General features: G+C 38.2%; 1 protein-coding gene across 1 annotated transcript in view; it reads right to left on the bottom strand.

Moving 5' to 3' along the window:
- Nucleotides 1-234: 234 nt before the first annotated feature.
- The window catches only part of trim66 (tripartite motif containing 66), a 169,693-nt gene continuing 142,784 nt past the window's right edge, over nt 235-27,143 (bottom strand). The window contains exons 6-15 of the mRNA XM_048606799.1: nt 25,571-25,685; nt 23,862-24,008; nt 23,572-23,686; nt 18,442-19,394; nt 13,759-13,935; nt 7,374-7,556; nt 6,403-6,511; nt 5,438-5,513; nt 1,815-1,980; nt 235-559 (exon numbers count right to left, since the gene is read on the bottom strand). Coding sequence (XP_048462756.1) covers nt 236-559; nt 1,815-1,980; nt 5,438-5,513; nt 6,403-6,511; nt 7,374-7,556; nt 13,759-13,935; nt 18,442-19,394; nt 23,572-23,686; nt 23,862-24,008; nt 25,571-25,685 — 2,365 coding nt within the window. The 3' untranslated portion in view covers nt 235. The remainder of the gene's footprint in view (nt 560-1,814; nt 1,981-5,437; nt 5,514-6,402; nt 6,512-7,373; nt 7,557-13,758; nt 13,936-18,441; nt 19,395-23,571; nt 23,687-23,861; nt 24,009-25,570; nt 25,686-27,143) is intronic.

Genomic DNA, 27,143 nt, shown 5'->3' with positions numbered 1-27,143 from the left:
ACTAAATACAAAATTAAATGTGGCTCTTTCCTTTCAACTCTGACTCTCTTCATCATTCTAGAATACGTGTTTTAGGGTGCTAGGTATTTAAACATATGACCAATATTTTGGTAACTGTCCTACTGTATATTTTGAATCCTTGGCTTAAATATTTTAAAAATTGTCATCTCAGCATCACAATACTATATGACATGCACTAACAGCCTAAAAGGAATGCAGTAATTAAAAGCTAGATTTACGTTGGGAAGCTGAGCAGAGAAGGCACATGGCAACCAAGATGGAAAACTTTTGGACATCGATCACAGCACAACAGCTCTCCACCATTCAAGCAAACTGCGCAATAATCTTCATTGTTGTCTGTAGCACCTGCTACTACTGGGGTTGTCTGAGGTGATAGCTCTTTAACAGATTTTTCAGATGGTTTGTCATCCAAAGGACAGGAGGATGCAACAACTTCAGGAGACAAGTCAGAAGTAACCAGTGTGTCATCCAGCTCACTTTGTTGGGGGGGAGGGGGGTTCGAGTTCGGAGGAGTGAGTGTGCTGTCCAGTGTAATGTTCTGTTAAAAAAAAGTAATAAAATTAACATGCAGCAATATTTTCATGAATTAACAAAAGTGAGTGTCTGTAACATGCCATCATTTCAACTGCAGCATAAAATTAAACAGACTTTGCAGACCGTGGTGGCCATGTTTACTACCAGAATAGTCTAACGGTTATCTCATTAAAGATCAACTCAGTTTGCCTTCTAAGGACTGAAGAAATGCATGCGAGACATTGCATATATCTGAATGAGCTCCCCCTGGGCTACTAATGTTACAGCCTTGCTTATGTTATTAAGCAAGTAGACATAAGATAACATGAGTTCTGTCATGAAAGAAAGAAGATATGACCTTATATGACAGGAACTAAAACAGTCCACACCAGGCCCAAATTTACAACAGTAACTTATCTCTTCCCTAGCATTGGATCTGTGGCATCAGCAGAATTTTCATCTATTAATCATTACATAACTGGAAATATTAAAATAACTTCATCTATCAAGGAAGGAAATAATAAAACTTCAATGACAGGGTTGTTGATAGAAGTTCAACTTTCACCTTTCTCACAATAGGTTTGAAACCATGTCTTTTTCAATTGAAGGGCGAAATAGGTTTAGAAACATTTTTAATGTCGGCTATTGTTTTTTAAATCTGACATTTTTATTATATTGCAAGGTTTTGTCCATTTATTTTCCTTTTCATCACATGCTTTGGCTCACTTGATCCTCCTCACACCCTGAGTTGTGGGTTCAAGTCCCAATTCAGGACCTGAGTGCAACAATCTGGACTAAAATTCCAGTGTAGTCCTGAGGAACACAGTCATAGGTGGCAGCCTTTATGTCCGACATTGAACCAAAGCCTCATTCGCTCATTCAGGTGCAAGTAAAGGATCTTAATATATTGAAGAATAGAGGAGTTATTCTTCAGTTCTGAAGAAGAGTCATACTGGACTTGAAATGTTAACTCTGCTTCTCTCTCCATAGATGCTGCCAGACCTGCTGAGTTTCTCAAGCATTCTCTATATTTGTTACAGGAGCTATACTGTTTCCTAGCCAATAATAACCTTTCAATCAACATTAAAAAAAAGTTTATCCGGTCATTATCTTATTACTATCTGTCGACCTTGGTGCATACAAATTGCTTGTCCTACTTCTTGCACTGCAACAGTGATCATACTTCAAGAAGTATTTATTTGGCTGTAAAGCACTTTGAGTTATCATGACAGACACCATATAAATGCAATTCTTTTTAAACAAGGTATTTTTCTGCTCACCTTTGTTGCAGTATGAGCGGTTTGGTTGTCCATAAATAGGACGCTGCCTTCACGTTCATCAACATCCGATTGCAGTTTGTAGACAGGGAGTTGGCCAGTAGATGGTGCACAGATTGGTAATCTCTCTAACCGCACATAAGGGACCTTCACTCCATCAATCTGAGTCCTGTGGCCATCAGATTAAATCTCTTAAACAATAGTCACAGTTTAGGAATACAATTTTACAGGCTACCAAAACACACGAGCACAATTTTCAGTTCAAGAGCATGCTTCCTCCCAACACCTGCTTCTACCATTCTTGAGGCTCCAATTTTTTGTGGCACTGGCCTCAGTTGCATGTAGCAAGTGAACTTCAAGGCAGCTTGTCATATGGAGAGGATAGGCTATCAAACGGATCTAATCCAAAGATAGGTCACAGTCAGATCTTAGTGGTTAACAAATGAATTGCAGAGATGGTGCTGGTTCATAACATTGGACACATATGGACTAGCAGCAGTTATTTATCTTTGCTTCATGAAAACAAATGTTAAAAATGTATTTGTAGAAGAATCTGTTCGATCATTCAATGGCAAAAGGTAGAAATTGCAAGTGGCTTTATGAGCATTCTATTCACCAACTTAAATATTCATTATCCTCCACTACTGACATGTACTGCAAAACTCATCTATGCATCTTCAACAACATTTTCTAAACTTTCAACTTGTAAAAGGCCAATGGCAGAAATACCTGCAAGTTATCCTCCAATCACACATCATTCTGACTTAAAAATATACATATCACTGTTTTCATCATTGTTGAATTAAACAATATTGCAATGTACCTACAGCACATGAACTACAGCAGTTAAAAAGGCAGTTCAACATCACTTTTGCCTGACAATTATGGATGTACAATAAATGCTGCAAGTGTCATTGACCCCCATACTGTACAAAGCTATTTTCAATAGACATTTCCAATGTTTTACTTGTTACTCAAAAAAATTAATTAAATTAATTCAATATGACCTTGCCTTCACAAATCCATGTTGGTTGTCTCTAATTAGCTCAAATTTCTCTAAGTGCTCAGTTACTGTCTCATTAATTATTAATTTCATCAGATGTCAGACTTGCAAAGTCTTCAGTTTCCTGGGTTTACTCTCTCACTTTTCTACTGTTGGACATAATTTTGAAATGCCCTAACAACTGTCTTCCTGGCTCAGGTTGTATTGGCATCTTACAGAACACATTAACGCCCTACTAATTAGAGTTCTTCATTCATATTTTGCTTTTTGCTTTTTTTGTACACAAATTTTCTCAAAATAAGATCAACTCAGTGAACACAACAGGATTTATGGAATTTTGATGAACACAGTGAATAAAATTGAAGGATTGAAAAATAAACAAGAAACAAGGAAGGACTGAGAGAGGAGGCCGATTAAGGAATAAATCATGTAAAAGAGAAATAAAGAGAGGGAAAAAAAAAAATCTGAACAGAGAAAAATAGCAAAGCAAAAATAAAAGTAATAATAAAAATAGAGTTAGCATTTACAATTTTTATATCTCCTAAAACAGTCCTTAAACTGAAATATGAAATTCTGCACATATGAAATTCTGCACATAAAATTGTCATTCTTTTCCAAAAATTCAATAATTAGCAGCCATTAACAATTATCATGTCTTTAAAAGGCTACTTGGACTGTTAATTACTCGGCTTAACTTTCTGTTGTTCACGATGTGCAAATAATTTGCAAATGCAGCAACGTTAAGAGAACATTTGGGAGGGAATGTTCGAGGTGCTAATGCTAGAGCAGCACAAAGATTCAGCAATTGCGGCACTTCGTAATTCAGCAGCAGTCAACTTCAAACTAAGCTCCCATTTGCACATCACCACACAGGACACCAAGATATTCCGATACTCCATACTAATAATATGGGTTAAGAATCTATTCAGTTTGTTTTAGTCTTTAACCTCAGACTCTTTCACACCCATCAAGCAATGGAATCAATACAGGCCAACATCTCAGTTTTTGATTTCTGAGGTAGAATTGGGTTGTTAATAATTCAAATACCTCATTTTTCTGCTTCAACACACACACACCAATTTTGTAATTCACACCATAAAATGCTCACCTTTCCCATTACAACATATGAACATAAAAAAATAGGAAAAGCAGGCCATTCAGCCCCTCAAACGCAGTCTGCTATTCAAAAAGTTCATCGCTGATCTGTTTGTGTTTCAAGTGTCACATTGTCATTTACCCTCAAAACCTTTGATTTCCTTGCCTAACAACAATCTATCCACCTCTGTCTTAAAAATGGTCATTCAGCCTGTCTCTATTGCCTTCTGAGGCATAGAGTTCCAAAGTGTCTCAACTCTCTGATAGAATAAAATTCTATTCATTTCTATCCTGAAAGGCTGATCCCTAATCTTAAAAGAGTGGCAATTAGTTCTGGACTGACTCACACAACAAAACATTCTCCCCATGTCCACTTTGCCAAGACTATTCAGGATCTTATATGCTTCAATTAAGTCACCACTCACACTTCTAAACTCCAGTGGATGCAAGTCCAGCCTGTCCAATCTATCCTCATGAGACAACCTGCTCAATTCAGGCATCATCTAGTAATCCTCCTTTAAGCTGTTTCCAATCTATTTATATCCGTACTTAAGTAGGAGGTCAAAATGGCACAAAGTATTCAATATGCTTACTAATGTCAATTTACCAGTGCCCTATATAAAACTTAAATGTAATTGCCCTGTATAACTGAAACACTTCATGACTTATTTCCAATCTCTTCTCTACCAATTTACCAGTAGCACATCAAGAAAAAAACATTTCTCCTTATTGTTACTGCATTCAACACCTTAAAAAGGAACCACATTAAAAATGGTGCTCAGATGAATGAGATTGTTGGTACTATTTGCATACATAAAACATTCAGATGGATAGATTTCTGCTTTATTGGATAGGCTACTTGCTTTTGCATGAATAAGATGCAGTCCAACAATCTCGAGCATCTGCATCTTTCTGGTAAATCTCTCAAATAAACCACTTAGCTGCAAATCCACATCCTCTAAACAACACATCTGTAATTTGTCCCCAGATTCTATTCATGAATTCTGGAAAAATTCAAAGAAGAATTCTACATGTACGAGGAGGACCAACATTCTGTTTCCCTCTGAGTTAAAAAGTAAAAAAAAAGTCAAGAAAACGTGATACAATATAAAGGAAAGAGTGGAAGAAAAAGAAACTCTTTCTCTTTATCCAAACGTTTTTGTCTCATCCCCCTCAGAAGATTATTGCACCCTTAGTCACATCTCTTCTACCATCTCATTGTCTCCCGCCTTCCATTTCTTATGCACTGCCTTTTTCTTGACTGATTGCAAATTATTCATTACTTTTCCTACCTGCAGATTCATATTTGCATTTTATCTTGTCCAACTGTCTCTCTTTTTCCCATCTAACTGAATCTTTCGCTCTCTGTATTTATAGCATTCTGTCATCAGACTTCTGGATGATTGTCTTTAATCTCTATTCTCTTTCCTCATCTTGTGTTTTCTGTCTTCAACTCACTTGCCCCTGTGTAACTGTTTTGTATATTAACTACATTTTATTTACTTTCTTTTCATCTATTACTTTTTACCTGGTGCTTCCCATGTCATGTGGTGCTCCATCCAGTGAATCCATTTTTGAGTCACGAGATCCATTAACTACAGGACCTAGTAAACAGCAACAGCATTATTACTAAAGTACTACCATATAGCTATTTGCAAAAACATCTGCCAAGACTGAGCGCTCTATGCATCTGTAAGGGGTGTGATGTGCTCTAACTTCATGAATTAGTCTACCATGCAGAATATTGTCAATGCACTCTGTTTTGTTACATAACCACAAGCCCTGATTAAACTAAAATAAATAGTCAGGGTTGGTTTTGCTACTATTTAAAAATTGTTTCCATTTCTCCTGGCAATTATGGTGTCTTTTTCAGTATGGTTTGGGGTGTAAATGAGAGATTCTCCAAGTGCATTAGTTTATTGTTGCCTCGTCTAATGTGGCATGAAGCTGTACAGACCAGGAGATTCTCGAATTTTATTTGTAACAGAACCTAGTTAGGTCACTAATTTTGGTACTAGCCAGAGAGAGGAGGGACGGAGAGTGAAGAGCAATGTTACCTGAAGATCCCATTTCTGGTCACTATTCAATGTTTTTTCCCTTTGGAAAGCCATGCATGTGAACACCAAATATTAACATAATCAAACTTGGCCATATTGCCTATGAAATGAAAAGCTTGCCAACAAACACTGTAAATATAGTGGCAAAGTGAAAGCATTAATGGCATCCATTGGATTGAACTCTAAAGCAAGGCACTACCTTCAGGAAGGAAGGAGAAAAGAAACCGAACACGTGAAATTGTACTTGATAAACTATTGCAATTTTGATATCTGTGTCTTATTTTACCCTGGGAAATGCACTAGGCATCTCATTTGGTTGTGTAACGTGATATTCTGAAATACCACGTCCTCACAAATTTCATAATGTTATCTCATTTCTCAAACACTGGTGGAGGGGTAATGCTAGTTAATAGCAAAGATAGGGAAGACAACTTACATCCAACATTCACGGAAAGATTAATCGGTTCTTTGAAATTAACATCTTCTAAAGACACTGATTTAATTTTCATGGATTCCTTAGGTAATTTAGTACTACTTTCTTCAGACTAAAAGAGACAACAAAAATGGAAAGAGGTTAGTTGTTCAACCATTGATTATAATATACTGTTATTGAAAGCACTCAAGCTTACACTTTTGAATTCTCACTGTCTGAAATGCTTCACAATATGTAGAAATGTTCTAATGATATAACTGAAATAAAAACAAAACCACAATGTACATTAGTTTATTTTCTTTAATTCTCTTATGGGACATAAGGAATTAAAAATTATTTCTGTGCTGAAACCAGTTGCCTGAATTTCTAAGCAGGTGTGGGGCTCACGTGGGTCCTAACCATGATGGTATCAGAATCCTGCCAACTTCCGTGACTTTTCTAGAGGTGGCTGAATTAAGAGGTTAGTTCCAGGAGCCCTAACAAATTAGAGAACAGTGGGCAGGCTGCACAGGCTGGAAGGCTATTTCACACCTAAGGATGTGAGAGCTGGTAGCTCCATTAGGAATGGCGAATGGTGGCAATGTATGTGGAGAACCGTGAGAAAACAGAGGCTCCCAATGAAGACTTCTAAACTTTAAAATGACCAAAGCCACTGCTGTCAGCCTATCATTGTGGAGTGAAGCTCTTGTCAAAACATTTGGGGTATCTGTGGCTTCATTCATAAGGAATGAACATCATGCACCAAGCTGCCAAAAATGGTGCACCTGGAGTATTGGACCAGGTTGCCCAAAACTCTCCACCATTGGATTTTCCTTAATTTTTATATTATGTGATTAACAAGATGACAGAAGGTGAACCAGATTGAACTTGGTCTTTCTTTTCTGGCAAATCCAATATTTCCACATATTCATAGAATCCCTCAATACAAACATGCAGCAAATTGCCATGCTTCAGTTAATAAAAAAAAAACTAACCTTATTCTTCTCAGTGCTCTTTGGTTCCCCATTTACGATTACATTCTTTACCAGAAGATCCTGATTGCCACCATCAGATCTGTGCACAGTTAACTGGGATTGCAGTTCAATTAATGAAGGTGCAAGGTGTGAAGAATCTTCACCCAATGGCAGCCTGCATTTTATTTGGCCTGAAGCAGAGCGCTGCAACAGATAAACCACAACAAAAGTATTTTACTTCCACAACAACTACTCCTATTTATATAGCACCTTTCATAATACAAAACAAGGGCACTTTACAGGGGTTTTATATAACATTTAGAGGGCTCTTGTGGCACAATGGTAGCCTCCCTACCTCTGATCCAGGAGGCTTCGATTCAAGTCACACCTGCTCCAGAGGGGTGTCATAATATCTGAGTAGGTTGATTTTAAAATTTTAAAAAGCATCGAAGAGTGAGCGACGTAAGTTGTCAGATTGTATGATCAAAATCTTGGCTAAAGAGCAAGGACTGGGGAGGCTTGAAGGAATTTGTGAAAGGAGGAAAGAGACATCAAGAGACAGACACATTTAGAGACGGAATTTGAGAGCTTAGGTCTTAGGTATGGCCACTAATAATGGAGAAAGTAAATTCAGGGATGCTCAATAGGCTGGAATTAGAAGAAAGGAAATTCCTTGGAAGATTGCAGAGCTGGAGAAGATTGCAGAGATGGGAAGGATCCATGGAATAGTGGGTTGACTACACCATTACTCTGACAAGAACTACTGAGCACGCACATAAGCTTCCATGACATCATGATGTCGGGTCAGATGGCAGTGAGATCAAGTAGAAGGCAGCACTAGTGAAGCCAGGCCCCACCATGCTCATATATATCGTTTACAGGCAATAATTGTTAACAGTTCGGACTAACCAATAAAAGCTGCTAACAATATTCCTACAGGGTCCAGACCACGGACAGCTTTGAATTTTAATGCAAAGCACTGTTTAAACAGGAGCCAGTGTAGATTAATAAGCATTGGACTGATGGATGAATGAGATATAGTACAAGGTAAAACATGAGCAGCAAAGTTTTGGATGACCTCAGGCTTATAGAGAATGTGGGACAGTGGCAGAGACACACAGGAATAGCCAAGATTACAAAAGATGTTTGAGCAGAATGGCTAAGGCAAGGCAGGGTTAGACAACGTTACAGAGGTGGAAATAGGTGTTGGTAAAGATTAAGATATGTTGTTGAAAGTTCATTTGGGGTCAAGAGTTTTCAACAGTTAATTGGTGAATATTTCTGCTGCAGCACTGGGTATTTGATAAGTCAGGTGACAGTGGAGAGTTTGAGAGAGAGATGGTGGTGAACTAAAAGTGCACCTCAGTGCCACCGGGTGAAGGTCAAATTAAAACAGGATTTTATGTTAATATCAGCTTCATTAATATGCAACTAAAGCAAGAAGAATGCAAATGAAAGCAGGTTTTTAGTTTTTTTTAATGTAAGCTATGGTTACATGACTTATAACATGCTCCTGGGATCCCCTCTGTATGCTTCATGAATCAGGCTTGAATTCCATGGCAGAATGGGAAATATGCCGGACTATGAGGATAGATTGGCTTTGGATGAAGAAGCGTTTTTTTTTAAAGAGGGCACTTGTGGTGAAGTGGTAATGCCCTATCGGTCCTGAAGATGTGTCGTAACATATCCAAAAGGTGGATTAAAATGACAATTTTGATTGTATATAGATATCCAATTGAGGAGCAGGACCAGAAATATCTCTAGTAACACAACAATTTGGTTTCCAAGAACTCAATATCGTTCTATTAAGTGCAATTAGATGAAATAAAAGGATTGAACCTCCCTGGTTTAGTGCTTGCATGGATGTGAAAGCTATACTCTTGGTCCATGCACAGGTCATAATTTTTTGGAGGAAGAGGTAGGCAAGAGGAGAAAAGGATAGAAGTTAGAAAGATTGAAAGGAAAATCTTATTGTGTTCTTCAAAACTAAAAGATTTCTATTCTGGAATTTTAAGATTGTATGTGTTGATGGCCATTTAAATCACATTGCATGCGATTATTAATGGTTGTTTATTTTTCTGCCCCAAAATTGTCAGCTCATGATTTCAGCTTTCGAGTCTGGCTCTTTTTATCTGTAATCCTGAATTTTGGGAAAACAATCTCCAAAAACATATAACATAAGGTGCCTTTTAAAAGCAGCAATATGAGGGAAGGATGACATTTTACATTAGCACATATAGGGATGTTTGAAACTTATTGTAATTTCCGAGATGTGGTGCAAACACAGCTTTGTGAAAGTACTTTCAGTGACATATTTCCAAGTCAGAATGGTGAATGTCTTGGAGATACCTATCAATGAATTACTAATATTCAAATGGTTAGCCAAAAGACTCAAAAAAAGAGTATTTACAATTTTTAAAAACATTAAAAAGTAGAACAGTGTGTGTCTGGTTTCTTCAGGACTGCTCCAAACAAACATGAAAAGCATTAAGAAATAGTCTCATAGCACATTATAGCCAGACAAAATCTCGGCCCCTCCCTACAAATAACAACATTTCAATATATATATATATTTTCTGAACGGGCAAAAGACCACTCTCTCCCCTTCTGAAAACGCTGGAAGAATCTCCCCATCGCAGGGTTCCTAATTAACAATGACTCATTAAGTTTGGACACTGAATCACCAAACTAGTTAAGCATCTTAATTTAATTAAACTAAAAAACAAAAGCAAACATTAACACTAAATATACCAGACCATTACAGAATTTCAATTGAATTTTCTTTGTTATGTTTAAAAGAAACACTGAAATAAGAAAGTGAAAAGAGGAGGATGCCTGACTTGCAACCGTCAGTCAGTTTCTGAAAGTAAAATATATAACTTTTGATAGAGTGCAGTTCTTCCTCCTCAGAACTATGATCTTTCTCTTCCAAATGCAGAATAACATTCTGCTTTTCACAATTTTACATTCCTTTATTAAGGAAATTGCAACAGCTGTCTCTTAACAATAAGGTTTGATTTTGGTCAACTGTGCTTAACAGAAGCTAGACAATTCCCCTAACAAAAGAAAACAGGTCAACAACAACTCCCTTTGGGGTTTCTCCACTCCTTGATAAACAATTCTTTATAATTTTTGGTAATATCTAAACATATTATATGTAGCAAGAAAGAACTGTGTGGCAATTGCTCCAATGATACGACTGAATTTCATTTAAGAAAATGAATTCTTTTATTAGGTAATGGATAAAGTATAGTGAATTGTATATTTATACATATCAATTAGAAAACAACAGATGTTTGATCCAATTAAATGACTACCTTAGTTAGTGTAGTAAAGGCATAGCACAATAACCTATCTTTCATTGAAATAATTTATTTTTTTCAGAATCAAATAATTAAATGCACTCCTAAAGCAGATTCCTACCTTACACCCTCTATACATCCAATGCTCTGCTGTCTGTTTTCTAAATCACATCAAGTATAGCTCATTCTTCATCCCTGTGCTCATCAATATGCATTGGCTCCCATTCAACTAACACTTAAATATTAACTCAATTCTTTGACCCTCCCTTAAAGCAAAACCTTCTGTCACCCTGCAAATCTGCAAGAAATTTCCATTCCTCAAGCTCTAACCTCTTGTGAATCCACAACTCCCTCAACATTGCTGGTTTAATCACCTCATTTGCTCAGTATTTCCCTCTATTTTCTCCTTTAAGACCCTCCTTAAATCTTATCACATACAAGCAAGATTTTTGACACCTGTCAAATTGCCTCAGTGTCCATCTTTGTCTAATTACATTTCTGTGAAGTGCCTTGGGATGTTTCCCTACATTAAAAGGCAATGCTAAATGTAAGATGATATTGTCAGGAACTGAACTGACAAATATCAGAGCTCAGGTTACCACTTGAGGACATGATGTAAGTGTTTCATAAATTGATCACCTAATCGGTGTTTGATCTCATTAAATGTCAAGCATAGTACACCATTTTAATAATGTCCAGATCTGATGGAAGGTTCCATTCCTGAAATGCTAATTTCTCCATTCTCCCCATAGTTGTTAATTGGCATGCTATGTGTTTCCAATAGCCTCATTCTCAGGTGACTAGCATGGGGAGTTGTTTGTTTTTGTCTTCTTTCAGTCAAATCATGATGCAAAACCATCCAAAAATGGCATGCCACTCAACTATTTTCTATCATTCTTAAAAATTCATCAGTTCATTGAAAAATCCTTCAATAGATGCTTGTATCATGAAGCAGTTCAATTGATATTTTGAGCTATTGGTTTGACAAATAGTTCTTGATAAATAAAAAAACTCAAAGGAAATAAAAGTGTGCTTTCAAATAATTTATTCAATTCTCATTTTAGATATTTGGATCAAGTAAAGTACGTGGAGTTCAGCTTTAAGTGTTGTTACTATACAGATTACATATACTCTGTTTGTAATGCAAGCTGTCTGTTTTTGAAGAAGAGGAAACACAACTGCAGATGTAACTGAAAGCAAGAGACTAAATTTGACATAGAAAGTAAATAGCTGCAATACTTAGAACAACCTTAATCATCCCATATAAGCATTAATTTTGTGTTACAAAGAGACATTTCTGCAATTGTCATGGTTCTGCAGTTCTCCTTTTCATGAAAAAGCTGTTCTTTTCTGCTGTCATCTGTGGTTCACTGAGTTGGTGTTCCTGAAGGCAAAACAGCTGAACAACAGATGATATAACAAGGTGTAGAGCTGAATGAATACAGCAGGCCAGGCAGCATCAGAGGAGCAGGAAAGCTGGCGTTTCAGGTCTGGACCCTTCTTCAGAAATGGTGGGGTTGGGGGGGGTGCGCGCTCTGAAATAAATAGAGAGAGGGGGAGGCGATGATAGAAGGTGGATAAAGGAGCAGATAGGTGGAGAGAAGACGGACAGGTCAAGGAGGCGGGAATGAGATGGGCTGGTCTTGGGATGAGGTTGGGGGTGGGGAGATTTTAAACTTGTGAAGTCCACATTGAGGCCATTGGGCTGCAGGGTTCCCAAGCGGAATATGAGGTGCTGTTCCTCCAGTTTTCGGTGGCATTGTTGTGACACTGGAGAAGGCCCAGGATGCACATGTCGTCCAGGGAGTGGAAGGGGAAGTTGAAGTGGTTCGCGACTGGGAGGTGTTGTCGTTTGTCACGAACCGAGCACAGGTGCTCCACAAAATGGTCTCCAAGCCTCCGCTTGATTTCCCCGATGTAGAGGAGGCCACACCGGGAACAGCGGATACGGTATACCACATTAGTAGATGTGCAGGTGAACATCTGCTTGATGTGGAACGTCTTCTTGGGGCCTGGGATGGGGGTGAGGGGGGAGGTGTAGGGGCAGTTGTAGCACCTCCTGTGGTTGCAGGGAAAACTGCTGAGGGTGGTGGGGCTAGTGGGGAGTGTGGAGCAGACGAGGGAGTCGCGGAGAGAGCAACAGGTGTATTTGCTTGCCCACTGAGTATATCTACAAGATACAAATCTTAGGAGTAAAGTCTATCACACACGTGTAAATGTCCTCACTCAGCAAAAACAGCCGTGACAATTACATCACAATCCAAACATTCCCTCCCACTGGTAACATTTCTGGCCAACGGAGGAGAGGGGCAAGTTGAAGAAATGGGTGGTGGTGAAGAATATTAAAGTTATTGTTAAGACGCTTTTTAGTGCCTTCCAATGCATTTGCAATCACAGCATTTTTGATTGCCAGGTCTTTGGAGGACAAGACAATTTTTTTTGATTATAGCTGGGACTTTGTGTTAGATCTGGCAGGGAAACTAGTCAGGGGCAGTATTGCGACCAGAAGAGACCCAGGTAGTTTTAGTTTGTGGATAAGGACAAGCAGAGCACATCGGGACTCTGCAAGGAATCCTTAAAAACTTTTCCACTGACCCTAAATGTCTGGTTCTGTGAGCCTTTGCACCATGTCATGCTCACTGCTCCTTGATATTCCTGTCAAGTTCAAGCAAAATGCATTCTGAAAATATGGCAATTATCTGGAAGTAAAAGACAAAAAAAAAGACGACAGATGCTGGAATTCAAGGTAGACAAACAGGAGGCCGGAAGAACACAGCAGGCCAGGCAGCATCTGGGGGAAAGGAGAAGACAATGTTTCGGGTGTTACCCTTCTGTTCCCGTCCTGAAGAAGGGTAATACCCGAAACATTGACTTCTCGATTCCTCCAGATGCTGCCTGGCTTGCTGTGTTCTTCTGGCCTCCTGTTTGTCCAGAAGTTAAAGCTGCTTGAGTAACAAGCCAGTGCCATTACCAGTCGGAGTGCTGTTACTTACCCACATCTCAGCTTCTAAAAGGCACAGTCACAGAGTTAATATCAGTGCTATAGTTTTGACAATTCATGAATAGAAACATCACAATTTAGCAAGTTATATTTCTAATACTACCTTTCCCCTTTTTCTCACAGTAGTTGAAGACTTCTTTGTGGTTGTCGATCTTGAAGTAGTTGATTGCTTTCCAACTGTGTTGCTTATTCCCACTAAATCTACTGGTTGGAGGGTAATTGTGCTTGTTCTGTGAGAATTTACAATTTGCTGTTCTTCAGCATCAAGGCGATTGTGCAACTAAGGAAATAAATGGCAAAAATTATTTTAAAAATAATTTTGAGAGCTGTAAACATAAGTACTCAAAAAGTCATTGTTGTAAAAGTTCAATTCCACAAATCTGCTTTTTCACTGCATTCTTCAATCTCTTTTTCTATAGATGGACATTCACAGGAAATCGGATGGTGTTGTGCTAGTAGACTAGTAACCCAAAACCCTAGTTTAATGTTCTGGGGTTACGGGTTTGAATCCTACCATGGCAGATGGCGAAATGTGAATTCAGAAGAAGCTGGCCTAACGGTGATTGTATAACCATTGTCATATGTTGTAAAAATCCAAATGTTCAGTAATGCCTTTTAGGGATGGAAATCTGCCACCCTTAAGTTGTCAGGCTAACTGTGACTCCGCATCCACAATGTGGCTGACATTTTACTGCTGTCTGGGCAATTAAGATGGGCAATAAATGATGCCCTCATTCCATAAACAAATTTTTAAAAGTGCTTTACAGTACACAATGCTACATGCATTTATGAGTGAATTATCACAGAAACATTCTTGATTGATCAAATGTTTATTCATCAAGGTGCTTCCAAGCCAAGCATTTCCCGTCTTTGTTCTTTGCTGCCAGACGTGCCATAGAGAAGAGCAAGGGGTGATCAACTTCCATTCATGTACCTCACAGCAAAGCAGTGCGATGGTACTCTCTAAAAAATGCTGTTACTTCAAACCTCATGTCCAAATGCTGACATAAGAGAATGCCAGACTCAATGGCTCTGCTTTCACATGTGCACCTCCGCCAATCTTTCTATTCCATCTCCCAATCCAAAGTTCCACGGTGACATACATCAAAATGGGTGTTAAAACATTGAGCTAAAAGACTTCATTTTATATTTAAAATAACAACCATCGAATAAGGAAAAAGACTGGACAGCATTTTAAACGACTTAAAACAGCAGCTTCTGAGATGGCCAAATGCTTGCATAGCCGCATCCTTCAAATTCAAAAGCCATTAGAATGGAATCAGCCCTGACTAGAAGTACCCACCAGCGACAATCAACTTAGATGAATGTGAATCACCCATCTCCCAAACAATTCACAAAATATCCAAGTGTGACTGGATTTTCTGATAAGGCCTGAGGTAACATCTGCTTGTACACCCTGCACGCACAAATGCTGATTCAAGAAAATTCTGTACATAATGGCGCTATCGAGCGTGGTACTGTTTACTCATCAAACTACTTTTGATCATTTGACCAGTCTACTGTATTGCTCTTCCACATTTTGGCATTTTGGGAAAATGGACAAAGCAACAAACAGAATAACTGAACTAAAGAAACATATATGGAAAACACAGAAACACATCAAAAAACTTAAACATATTAAAGGTCAACTACTTCTGTGTTATCCATGCACTTCAAGGGTTCAACATCAATGCTGTCATTTGGAATACATAAAATATACAGTTCAAAAAAAAAGTAGATAAATACTCTATCATTTATTTGATTTAAATTTTTAACTAATCCCATTAAGACCTATTAACACTTCCACATTCAGCAAGATTCAAGTTTTGCGAGATTGTGATTCCTCATCCTCTCGCTAAATGAATGACCAGAAATTTAAACATAAAAGAGTCATTGTGGGAAGAGAATGCATTAGCTATTGCTTTCCCTGTAGCATACCAGCTTAATTTAATGTCTTCTGAGTCATTATGCTTTAAGCATCAACTTCAGATGAGTACCATTAAGAGGTGCTGGCCCATTAAGAAGATTGCTAATTAAATGCAAAATTGACTAGTCTCATACTCTGGACCAGTCCAACAGGAACTTCACCAGCAAAAGAAAAATGTTTTCCTCAGTTACCTGAGTTGGATTTAAACAAATGTAAGAATGTGCAAATGTCATAAATGTCGACTGTGAATTACATTGGAGAATAATAGTCTAATTATGTAAATATGAAACTTAGAATCATAGAATCCCTGTAGTGTGGAAACAGGCCAATCAGCCCGACAAGTTCACACTGACTCTCTGAAGAGCATCCCACCCACACTCACCCCACTACCGTATCCAGGCAACCATACATTTCCCATGGTTAATCCATCTAGTTTACTCACCCCCGGACGCTACGGAAAATTTAGCATGGCCAATCCACCCAATCTGCACATCTTTGGACTGTGGGAGGAAACCACAGCACGTAGCAGAAACCCACGCAGAGACAGGGAGAATGCACAAACTCCACACAGACATTAACCCAGGCTGGAATCGAACCCAGGCACTGGAAGGCGGCAGTGCTAACCACTGAGCCACTGTGCTGCCCAAGATAGGGTGCATCTATTTTTGCTTGCCAAAATTACACTTTCGTGTAACATCTAATCTTGGCTACAGGATAGACAGCACCTTCCTGCAACATCACTGTGGCAATTTTGACAGGTCATTGTTTTCTTTGGTCAGCTATTTCGAATGTTTTAGTCATATATTCTCGAAGCTTTATTGTGACCTTCTGTCAACTTCTAAGCCATCTTTCCAAACCATTTTCAGCCTTATCAGAGCTAGCTAATAAGTAACTTAATAACTTAACAAGTTAAGTTAATTAAATTCAGTTTCAAGCCAAAAGTTTACTTACACTTTACCAAGAGGAACGGTGACATAGTAGTAACGTTACTGGACCAGAAATACAGAGAGGCCCAAGCAAACTAAAATTTAGATGGGTTTCTAGGCCCAGGTTAAGTCTAATGGTGACCACATAGCCACTACCACTTTAAAAAAGGATCTGATTCATTGATTTTTTTTTTAGGAAATAAGAATTGCTGTCCCCTTACCCAGTCTGGCCATCATGTGACTCCAGACACGTAGCAATCTGGCTAAATCTTTACTGCCCTCTGAAATAGCTTCTAGAGCTGCCCAGTTCAAGGGCAATAAATGCCAGCTTTGCCAATCACACCCACATCCCATGCAACATTTTAGAGATTAAAACAGAAAAATGAAACTAGCATACCGAAAATATACCAATCTACAGACTGGTATTACTATATCTTACTTCTTTTCTTTTTTCACATACCACACAAGCTTTCCATTTTTCTTGTCCATTGTGCCTGAGCAATGGAGTTTATGCATAGCTTAAATTCAACGTAAGGAAGTTCTGACTTAAAATATGACAAGAAAAGATACTAAAATGGATGGATAGAGATGGCAGGATCAACAGGAGATGGAAAATACAGTGCTACACAAGGAACTGTTCAAATAAATACTGTTGGAGAATATTATTCATGTGAAGAGATATTTTTGTGGTATCAGGATAGATGCATGTGCATGTGAAGCAGTGTGATGCCAACAGCTGAAGTCGCCACGAAGGACTCTCCTTCTCAACCTCTCTCCCCTCACCCGAGGTGTGGTGGCCCTCAGGTTAAATCACCACTAGTCGTCTCTCTCTCTCTCTCTCTCAAAAGAGAGAACATCCTGTGATTTGGTAAGACTATGATGACTTGACTTGTATATATGCACATGGGTAAAAGAGAGGCAGAGTCTGTGGGGGTGGAAGCAAGCATGTACAAATACAAAAAAACAGAGTTAAGGGTTAAATCACTATAGTTCCACCAGACTACAGGGCTGCTTCAAGCATGCCTCATGTGAGGGGAGAGGTTGAGAAGGAGAGTCCTTCATGATAACCTCAGCCAGTGTGGGAACTGAACTTACGCCGATGCAATCACTCTGCATTGTAAACCAGCCTTCGAGCCAACTCAACTAACCAACTCCCCCTCCCTTCAATTAATGACCATGTTTCTAGTTTCTTCTTTGTCGATTAGGTTGATCACATATTCCCCTTCCTTCTCATAACACGTGCAAATTAATGTATTTATTATGTGCCAATTTAATTGTTTGTTTTCTCCAACTAAACTTTCATATTTTGTTTACTATCTCAAGAGTACTGGCCTCAACTGCTTTTGTCATCCTTCTCCACTTTAAACTATTTGGCACCAAAATATTCAAAAACAAGGGAATGAAAACGAATACATCATGCTGCAGTAGCTGATGACTCACATTCAAAGCTTGTTCACTTCAATCAAAGAGAATACTAGAATGAAGTTAAACATGGTTTGCTGCTTACAATTGGCACCAAAACGAAGGCAGTCAACAACACGTTACTATGATCTCAAGACAAATATCTTTTTTTCTTGATTATTCCAATTTCATACATCTTTTAAGTAAAAAGGTGTGAAAACTAAATTCAGAATTTCACTTTTTTAAAATTCTTCCTTAAAAATGCCTCAAGGAGGTGAAATGACCTCATTTGTTTAGCTCAGTATGCATAATCCCAACTAGTTTGACCTGAACAGAGTAATAGCTAAGAACACTGTCTCCATCATGGTTTGACACTTAGAGACACTTTTCATTGAAACTCTTATCTGTGCTAGATCATAATCTTTTTTTAAACTGGTTATGTTCTAACATGTCGTCGATGATAAGCCTCGTGATCTGTCATCACATACATCCCACTTAAGTTAACTTAATGCACAGCATTTTATAGTCTTACCTGGTTATTGTTACTTTGCTGGCCCAGTCCAGTCTGCTGGTCCTGATCATTCACTGCTACTCTTTGAAGATCAAGATGCTGTAGTTCCACTGGCATGTCCTGTTTCTTTAGAAGATGTTGCTTTGTAATAGAATTCTGTGCCAAATTGATATCCTGGACATGCTGTGCATTCTGGTGACGTTGCTGTGAGTGGTCTAAGAGATCCTTGAGGCCCATTGGCATTTGATCTGGTTGACATGTTTGTTTTGAGGCTGTGCTTTGTTGCTTTCTTTCCTCCATATGGGATTTGCCCAGTGCTTCTCCCATAGGTGGTAGCTGAATATTTTGTAGCTGTAGTTGTTGCTTCACAGGATAGGGTGGCAACACTGATTGTTTAGACTGCTTTGAATACTGTATTTGGCAGGGCTGTTTCTGTGGTTGTGGCTGATGCACAAATTGCTTTGGTTGCTGCAAGGCCACCACATGCATCGGTTTTATGTTTCTTTGTTGCTGCATGGTATATGCTGGATGCAAATTCTGTTGCAGGTGTGATGCTTGTAGATGTCCTAGTAAAACTGGGCTGTGCTCCACTCCAGTCTGAGATACACGCCACTGTTGCAAAGATGGTATTGGCTGTACTGGCAATGGATGTGAAAAATATTTCTGTTGAGATCGGCTCTGGTGTATGCTACTGTACTGCATCGGGAGCTGATGCTGTAAATGTCCTGAAATTTGGCCCAAACTTTGATGATGCTGCATACAGTTTAATGTCTCGTGCTCTTTGTGAAGTGGATGCATGTCTGGACAATGACTGTTACAAACTGAATATTGCTGGCCAGGCTTCTGGCACAGAAGAGGAGGCTGTAAACTTGGTCCATGGTTAGCAATTTCACAAGGTAATGGTGATGCTCCTTGATGGAAGGAAGCCTGGCATTCCTGGCGAGTTGCATTCTCACAATCAAATGACAAATGGCCTGAGGGGGAAAAGACACAAATTTTACAACAAAAATTTTAAAAAACGAGATAGGACCCAAGTCTCTTGATTTTCAAAACCTTCTTCTGTCTACAAAGAGCCATGAATTCTTGCTGGAGTACATGGTCATGGGCATTAACAGTTTGTCAACATCTTAAGCAAAAGGTAATCCCTCATATGCAAGTTTGGACAGCAAATTTCCTAGGTTTTCATATAGATGCATAGCTGCCAGAAAGGATTACAATCAGGACAGACATCCATGACATATTTTTCACCTGAAAAGGTCAATTGCATTGAGGCAAATTGTGGCATCCCACTACTCTGAAGAAAAGCAGTTCACTCAGCAAAGGCAAGAAATTAGAATTAAATTAACCTAATTCAATATTACATTGAGTAGTACTTCCACCATCTTAAGCTTCACAATAAAACATTTCCACATTATTGAACTCTGTATAATCCCATTAAAGGGCTATGGCCACTTACATTACTGAAGGAGTACAAACACTCCATTTTAAATATGCTAACAAATTATGCAGTCTTTGACCTATGGATAATAAATTCACATGATTAAAGTTGGGAAAAAAACCTTCCAATTTTATAGCATTGTATTTAAAACTACCTGCTTTCAAACAATGAAGTGATGTCAGGCATTGGTCCAATAAATGAAAAATGCAAACAAGAAACATCTTATCTTTGACAACTTAAGTTTACAAGCAACGAGCAATTGAATTCAGGCTCATTAGCATGCATTTTTAAGTCAAACAAGTCCAAAGTAGACTCTTAGAGTTCCATATAGAACAGAGACTGCTGCAGAAATTTAGCAGTATCTTTGAAGAGAGAAAAATAGAGTTGACATTTCAAATCCAACGACTCCTTCAGAACTGAAGAGGGCTGGAAATCAATTTTTCTTATGCTGTTCACAAAGAGGGAGGAGGAGTGAGTGGAACAGATGGTGAGTTTGCTCTGAGCAAAAGGAGATCTAATGGTTGTACAGGAGGGATTGAGAAAAAAATAGGTGTGAATGGTAGGTTTCAATAGGAGAAAATGGATTGGCTCTGCTGAGAGCAAAGCCAATAAGACACAAACATAAACGTGGAGATGGGGATGAGTGTAATCATAATGCAGGACCGTGTTCATGCTCTAAAGTTAATGGACTACTGAATGCAATAAGTCGTTTTAAAAAAATCCCACAATTGTGAATAATGTGGATAAGTCAAAATAGCTATAAAAGTTCCATTCCACACTGCAGTGGAAATTTAAGGTGATACAAGACAGAATTAGAATGTTTCAACTCTCCGTGAATATGAAACATGAAATAGTGACAGAATCAAATAAAGAGACTGAGCAAATTAGAGTAATAACCCCATTATCAATGCTTGAGCAAGAGAACTACAAGCTGCGTTGCACTCTAGATCTCACTGAGGAACAGAAATGCCAGATAGCAGAAATTACGAAAGTTGAGGATACACTTTGAACCCTATACCAATGCCAGACAGCAGAAATCATTTATTAAACGGCATAGCTCAAAGAGAGAAGGAGACAAGTGATAAGCATATAACTGCAATTATACATCTCAAATGAATCCTGAGAGTGTGGATGACTGAAAGATGATCTCAAAAGAGATAGAAGGTTTTAGGCATAAAAGGATCCTGCTGCAAGAGCATATCTGCCAATAGCGGTGAAACTTAAAGCCATCAACAAGTGTCGTAGCGCCGAAATTGTCAATCATCAGCCGAAGCGTATTAATGGGAGAACACGTGGGACTTTGCATTATACTCAGACAGCTTCTAGGCTGAATGAAAATAATCTTTGCGTAATGGAATAAATATTTGCAGAAGTGTCAGCCGAAGGAATTGGAAGACAGGATATAAGTTTTGTGGAAGATATCATATAAGAAGTATGTCCAGCATGGGAAAGCAATACTCTGGCTGCAAGAAGCTGAATCACTTTTCACAGTGTTTAGATAGAAAGAAGCAAAGCAGCCCTATAAAAGGTGGCTGCTGGTGAGATGTCAGCCAATAATTCTGACAAATTATTTCACACCCATACAATAGGTTGGATTCAACAAGTCAAAAGCTGATAAATAATTTGAAACAGTTCAAGGGATGATTGCAGAATGACAGCATCAAGTGAAGCTGAAATGTTAATGGACTTCAGTGCTTCATGTAACATTAGGATTTCTGCAGATCTATGTGAAGTCACTCAAGACGTCACCCAAAAATGAGGTGCTCGAAGGTAAGATTGAGGCTTTATGATATGCTGAACCCAAGAGGTCAAATGCAGGTGAAAGGTCAATGCAATGGGAAGAATGAACAGCTGGAATTCCAGATAGTAATGTTAATGAAAGTCCATTCATCTCAGCTGAAGCAAGTCTAAAGTAGTAACTTTAGTAAATTTGGTCTTGTAACTTTAAGTGTACCCAGAAGAGATTTGCAATGTTTCTATTAAAGGTACTAAGCCATTGTCTGGTGACCAGATCCTTGAATACTAAACTGTCTTTTAAGGGTCATGGATGAGCTCCTAGTGAATACCATCTCAAAGTGCTTAAGTGCATAATACTAACTCAGCATTTGCTGAGAACAGATCCAGCTGACCTCAAGTCCAACCCAAATAACAAGATACAGGAGCTAGAAAAGAAGGGAGCCATCCAGAAACTAACAACTCTTACATACTGAATAGCAGCACGGTAGCAGTGAAAAACATTGGAGTATATGCATTGACGCAAAGGATCTCAGTAAAATTTTGAGAGATCTCACTACCTCATGCCAACCCCATTGAAGAAATTTGCCACAATCTGCCATAGCAAAGGTCTTTTACTACCCTTAATGTAAAGGATGGTAACTGCCAAGTGAAGCTGGATGAAAGCAGCAGTTTTCTAACTACATGCCGGATGCCATTCAGGGGATTCAGAAGGTTGCATATGCCATTTGGTATTTCCACGGTTCCAGAGGAGTATCAACACAGACGGCATGCAATAGTCAGTAATCTTCCTGAAGTGAAAGGAGTTGTGGATGATCTCTTAGTGTATGTATGTGGAGATATAACAGAAGAAGCCATTGTAGATCATGATCAGAATCTACTAAAATGGCTAGAGACAGCTTGCCAGATGAACTGAAGCTGAACAAGAAAAAGATGCCATTGAGGCTGTCTGAAATCAAGCATTAAACTCATATACTGAAAGTAAAAGGACTTCACTTGGATCCTGACAAAGCGAGAGCTTGGGCAGAGATGCAATAACCAAATATTGTGTAAGTGGCACAATGATTTGTCAAATTCATAAACTTTTTAATAAAGTTCATTTTGAACCCTATGCAAGATCACTGCTAAAGGGTTCTAGTAACTTTGGGCACTCAACAACGAGCAGCTTTCACTAGAATTAAACAACTAGTGACGACAATGCCTGTGCTGAGGTAATATAAGGTCCATGAAGAAGTCATCTTGCAGTGTGACACCAGTGAGACAGGACTCAGAGTAATCCTGATGCAGCAAGGATAACCAGTTGTATTTTTATCCTAAGCATTAATGCAAACTGACAGCTTTATTTACCCTATTTGTTTCCATGGCAAAAATCTTTCCACATTCTAATAATCTAATCAAATAGTCTACAGTTTGTCATGGACGATCAACTAAGACCGCTTAGAAACCTGTAGGCTAACAAGGTGATCCACAGCAATTTCAGCTTTCCTCTGTCCTTGCAAGGAAAATTGCCTGGTTTCCATTTAGTCTAGTTTCTTTTTCCAACATTTCCGTAACCATCTTTAATTTAAGATATACGTTATTTTCAATTTGCTAGTTAGTGATTTCCTTCTGTTGTTAGTTTCTGGATTGCTCCCTTCTTTTCTAGCTCCTCTATCTTGTTATTTGGGTTGGACTTGAGGTCAGCTGGATCTGTTCTCAGCAAATGCTGAGTTAGTATCATGAAATTAATGCTTGCAGATTATATTATAAATATATGAATTATTGGAAGATGAACAGAAAGTAAGTCATTTGTGTTGAAATGTATTTTAATACAATGATAATCCTTACCACTATGTGCTATACATCGCAAATATGAGTAAGTTGTAACCGGTTCCTGGATCTTTGAGAACCATCAACTCATCATGAAAATTGGTCAGTAAGATCAGTGAAACAACATAGGTATTCAGCCGCCATTGACTAGTACTGTAGTAAGATCTTACCTAAAGTAGAAAGCTGTTTAGTCCACATGGTAGAGTCCCAACGAAACTGAATCTTGGAGGGACCCACATCTACATTGCACTGTGTTTCTAGCAAACGGCGCACCTGAAACAGGATCTAAATAATATATTAATATATGGGTGTTACATATCAGTAAAATATTCTCTCAATCTGTTATGCTAAATACTGTACTTACAATTTTATTTAAAATAATCAATTTGCACTTTTCTTTGATAGAGATTTTACATTGACTTTGCCAGCAATGTTGCACGAGTTGACCACACACACTTACCAGTTCCTTGCTGAATAAGAATGGGATATCATTCTTCTTAGAGACTGCCCAATTGATGAAGTTCAATACATGCTCTAAGTGCTTGCACAAGCCCATCACTGCTTGAAGTTGGTGCTCCAGTTTGAGCTTTCGTTCATTTGTAATATTCTATGATCAAAAGAGTGTAGCATCATTATAATCAAAAACAGCTTCTATTATACTATGTAAAATAGATTTTTCACTCATTTCCTAAATGGGATAGAACTAAAACAGAGGAAGAAGGGCAGTTTTTAGTGTGACTCCATTACTTTGGTTTCTCATCTTGTGAAAATTCTCAGCCAACAGATAGCTGCTAACACATATGCAAGGCTAGCTTCTATTATTCCACATTTTCAGTGGGAAACTTGGGAAAAAAAAAATTATAGAATAGAGATGATGAAAAGTAGCCCTACAGCAAACCGATGTTCTTCGAGTATAGCCACTCCCTGGCCCTATCCGTTGAATGGGATATTATTGTACAGCTTCGTGACCAAAGGGGAATGGTGTTGGTGAATTTGCAGAAGATTCTGTGATGTCAAGCTCCACCTACAAAGGCAACAATCCAAAGGGAGTGATCATTTGAACAAAATATTAAAGGCTGGATGGGCCTGAGTGATTTGTGATTTTGAAGCTTATTTCTCAATTATAGCTATTTGGTCAATATAGTTGCAAAGGGATGAAACATGACTGAACTCTTATACTCATTGATCACCAAAAGTAGTTTTAGCGTTCTAGATAATGTACCGCATTCTGTTCTTCAGAGCAAACATTTTAAAGGTGAAAGCATGTCCTAGAGTTAAATTTTAGCCCATCAATGGCATTCTGTTTCCACGTCACCTACAGCCCATTCAAGAATTTTCTATTGGAGAAATAAGGAGAAATTATTTCTCTCAAGTTTTAATTGTAAAATTAATCTTCTCACATCATAACATTTTTATTCGAATTAGAATTGGAACCGGCAATGAAATACTGCAGCAAAGGCGCTGCATCTCTTTGATGCACCAACAGACTTCAAGCTTGCAATATTCTAAATGCCTATAATATAAACTTAACTATGCTGTCAGTACAGATATAAGGCAAAAAATCCTGTGTCCCCAAGAGATGAAATTTCAGAATTATAAAGTTATCCCACAGCCAATCATGAATACCTGCTTTGTACATATTTAAAAGAAATATTGCCCAATGTGTTGAAGCAGGTTGCCCACCTAGTTACTAATCTGGTTAAGAAATCATCTGCTCCCGTGAGAATTAAAGAACAATACACAAAAAAAAACTTTAACTCCTCAGGGAGACAACTGGCATCATTTTGTCAATCGTTTTAAGGTAATAGAAAAGCTGATTTAAACTGTGGCAGCAAGTCATATTGAAGGCAAGTGATCCATTCAGCTGTGATGAATATGCACTTGACATACATATTGAAAATTGCTTCTAACAAAAGCAACCATACGTGAAACTAGAACAAGAAACAAAAACATTTTTTGACATTCACTGTATAGCGTTATATTACCTAGCTACTGATGACTAGTAATTGGTGTGAAAACACAATACCATCAGAACGTCTCTTGAAATTCTTTTAAAGTAGATTGAAACCCAGCAAATATCAATGACTGCAGCCTTCTACTTAAGCAGAAATTGGGTTTCTCGAAACAGTTGTAAAGTTAAAGTAGGTTTGGTCCATCAGAAAGCCTCACCTCCAGCTGGTCCATGAGAACATTCACTCGCTTATTTAATTCATTCATCATGATCATCTTTGCCATCTTAATCTGATTTTCAACCTTCATTCGTATTTGCTTTACTTCATTTAACCTGCAAGACAGATTCATTTTCAGTAACGACTTATTTTAGATATACATATATTTGCACTAATTTGGTTAAAGTGAATCAATTACAATATTGTCTAAACTCATCAGGGGCCATGGCTCCATCATAATGCTAATAAAAATACAAATAGATTTTGTGGGAGAGGGGTCTAGGAGAATTCTTCTCTTTTCTATTGATTCTGCACACGCATACATCCTCTCCAATTAAGAACAAGCTGAAAACCAGCTCCCAATCCACCACCAATGTTATTGCACCATAGGTAGCTTACACATATCAACAAGTTGAAATGCTTGGTCCAGCGATCCTTCTAATTTATACAGACCTGTGTCACTTTCGCTTCGTGCCTCTGTAAAATGCTACATCAAAGATCAAAAGTTAAACAACTGAGGAATCACAAGTGCGAGACTACCTGTGAATGAAAAAAAAATCTCCAATTTTCTCCATTTCCCATCCATCTGAAGGTGCTGATTCCCTCACTGAGGTATGGTTCCATGGATAGTGGGCTAGGAACATAGAAACATTGTTGCTTTAAAGAAAGTCTATGAAAAGGATTACTCCAGGCTTAATATGTTCAAATTAACCTAAAGAAGGGAATAGAGGAAGGTCAATAATTGATTCTACATACTTATTTCCTTCTTTGCTACCAATGTGTAAACAAAGCAGAGGCCAAGAGCTGGCCTTCAAGGAATGCAGGAAAAATAATGGGAGGAGATCCACCTGCTAGTCTTGAATACCCACTAAGAGTGAGCAGCAAACCTGCGGCTATTTCACCTTCTGAGAATCCACTGGACTGAAAAGCGCAAGATCAAATAGAGGGAAGGTAATTGAATAGAATGAAAACGATAGTGTCAGGACTCTTTCTCTCTTTAAATATCATGAATTTGGACTTGTACATGTTCTAGCACCTTCAGCACATGAACTACATAGATGTAGAGAGAATATGTAATACAGATAAAGGCCATTTATCCCAACCAGTCCATGTGGGTATCTCTGCTCATCGTGAAACATCCTTCATCCTTGCTCATCCAACTTTATTGGTATAATTCTCTGTACCTTTCTCCTAGAGTCATCCATTCTATTAGTCACAAAGACTCCATGAGGTTAAGAGTTCTAATTTGTCTACACTCTAATTAAGAAATTTGTTTTGAATTTTATATTTGATCTTTTTTGGGAAGATCTTATATTGATTTGCTGTTTCCCAAGTAGAAGGCTTCCTGTTTACGCCATTAAACTTTGAATAATTTTAAAGAACTCTATTAGATTATCTTCAATCTTCTCGTTTCAAACAAAATTAAACCCAGCATCTTCATCAAAAATTTGATTTGATTTATATTGTCACATGTACTGAGATACAGTGAAAAGTATTATATTGCATGTTAACCAGACAAGTCATACATTACATACAAGGTTAACAGAACAGAAGGTAGAATTTAGCATTACAAC

The sequence above is a fragment of the Rhincodon typus genome, chromosome 17 (assembly GCF_021869965.1).
Source record: "Rhincodon typus isolate 14 chromosome 17, sRhiTyp1.1, whole genome shotgun sequence".
NCBI classification, from domain to species: domain Eukaryota; kingdom Metazoa; phylum Chordata; class Chondrichthyes; order Orectolobiformes; family Rhincodontidae; genus Rhincodon; species Rhincodon typus.
Note: the sequence above shows the minus strand (reverse complement) of the source record. Positions and strands in the feature narration are given on the sequence as shown.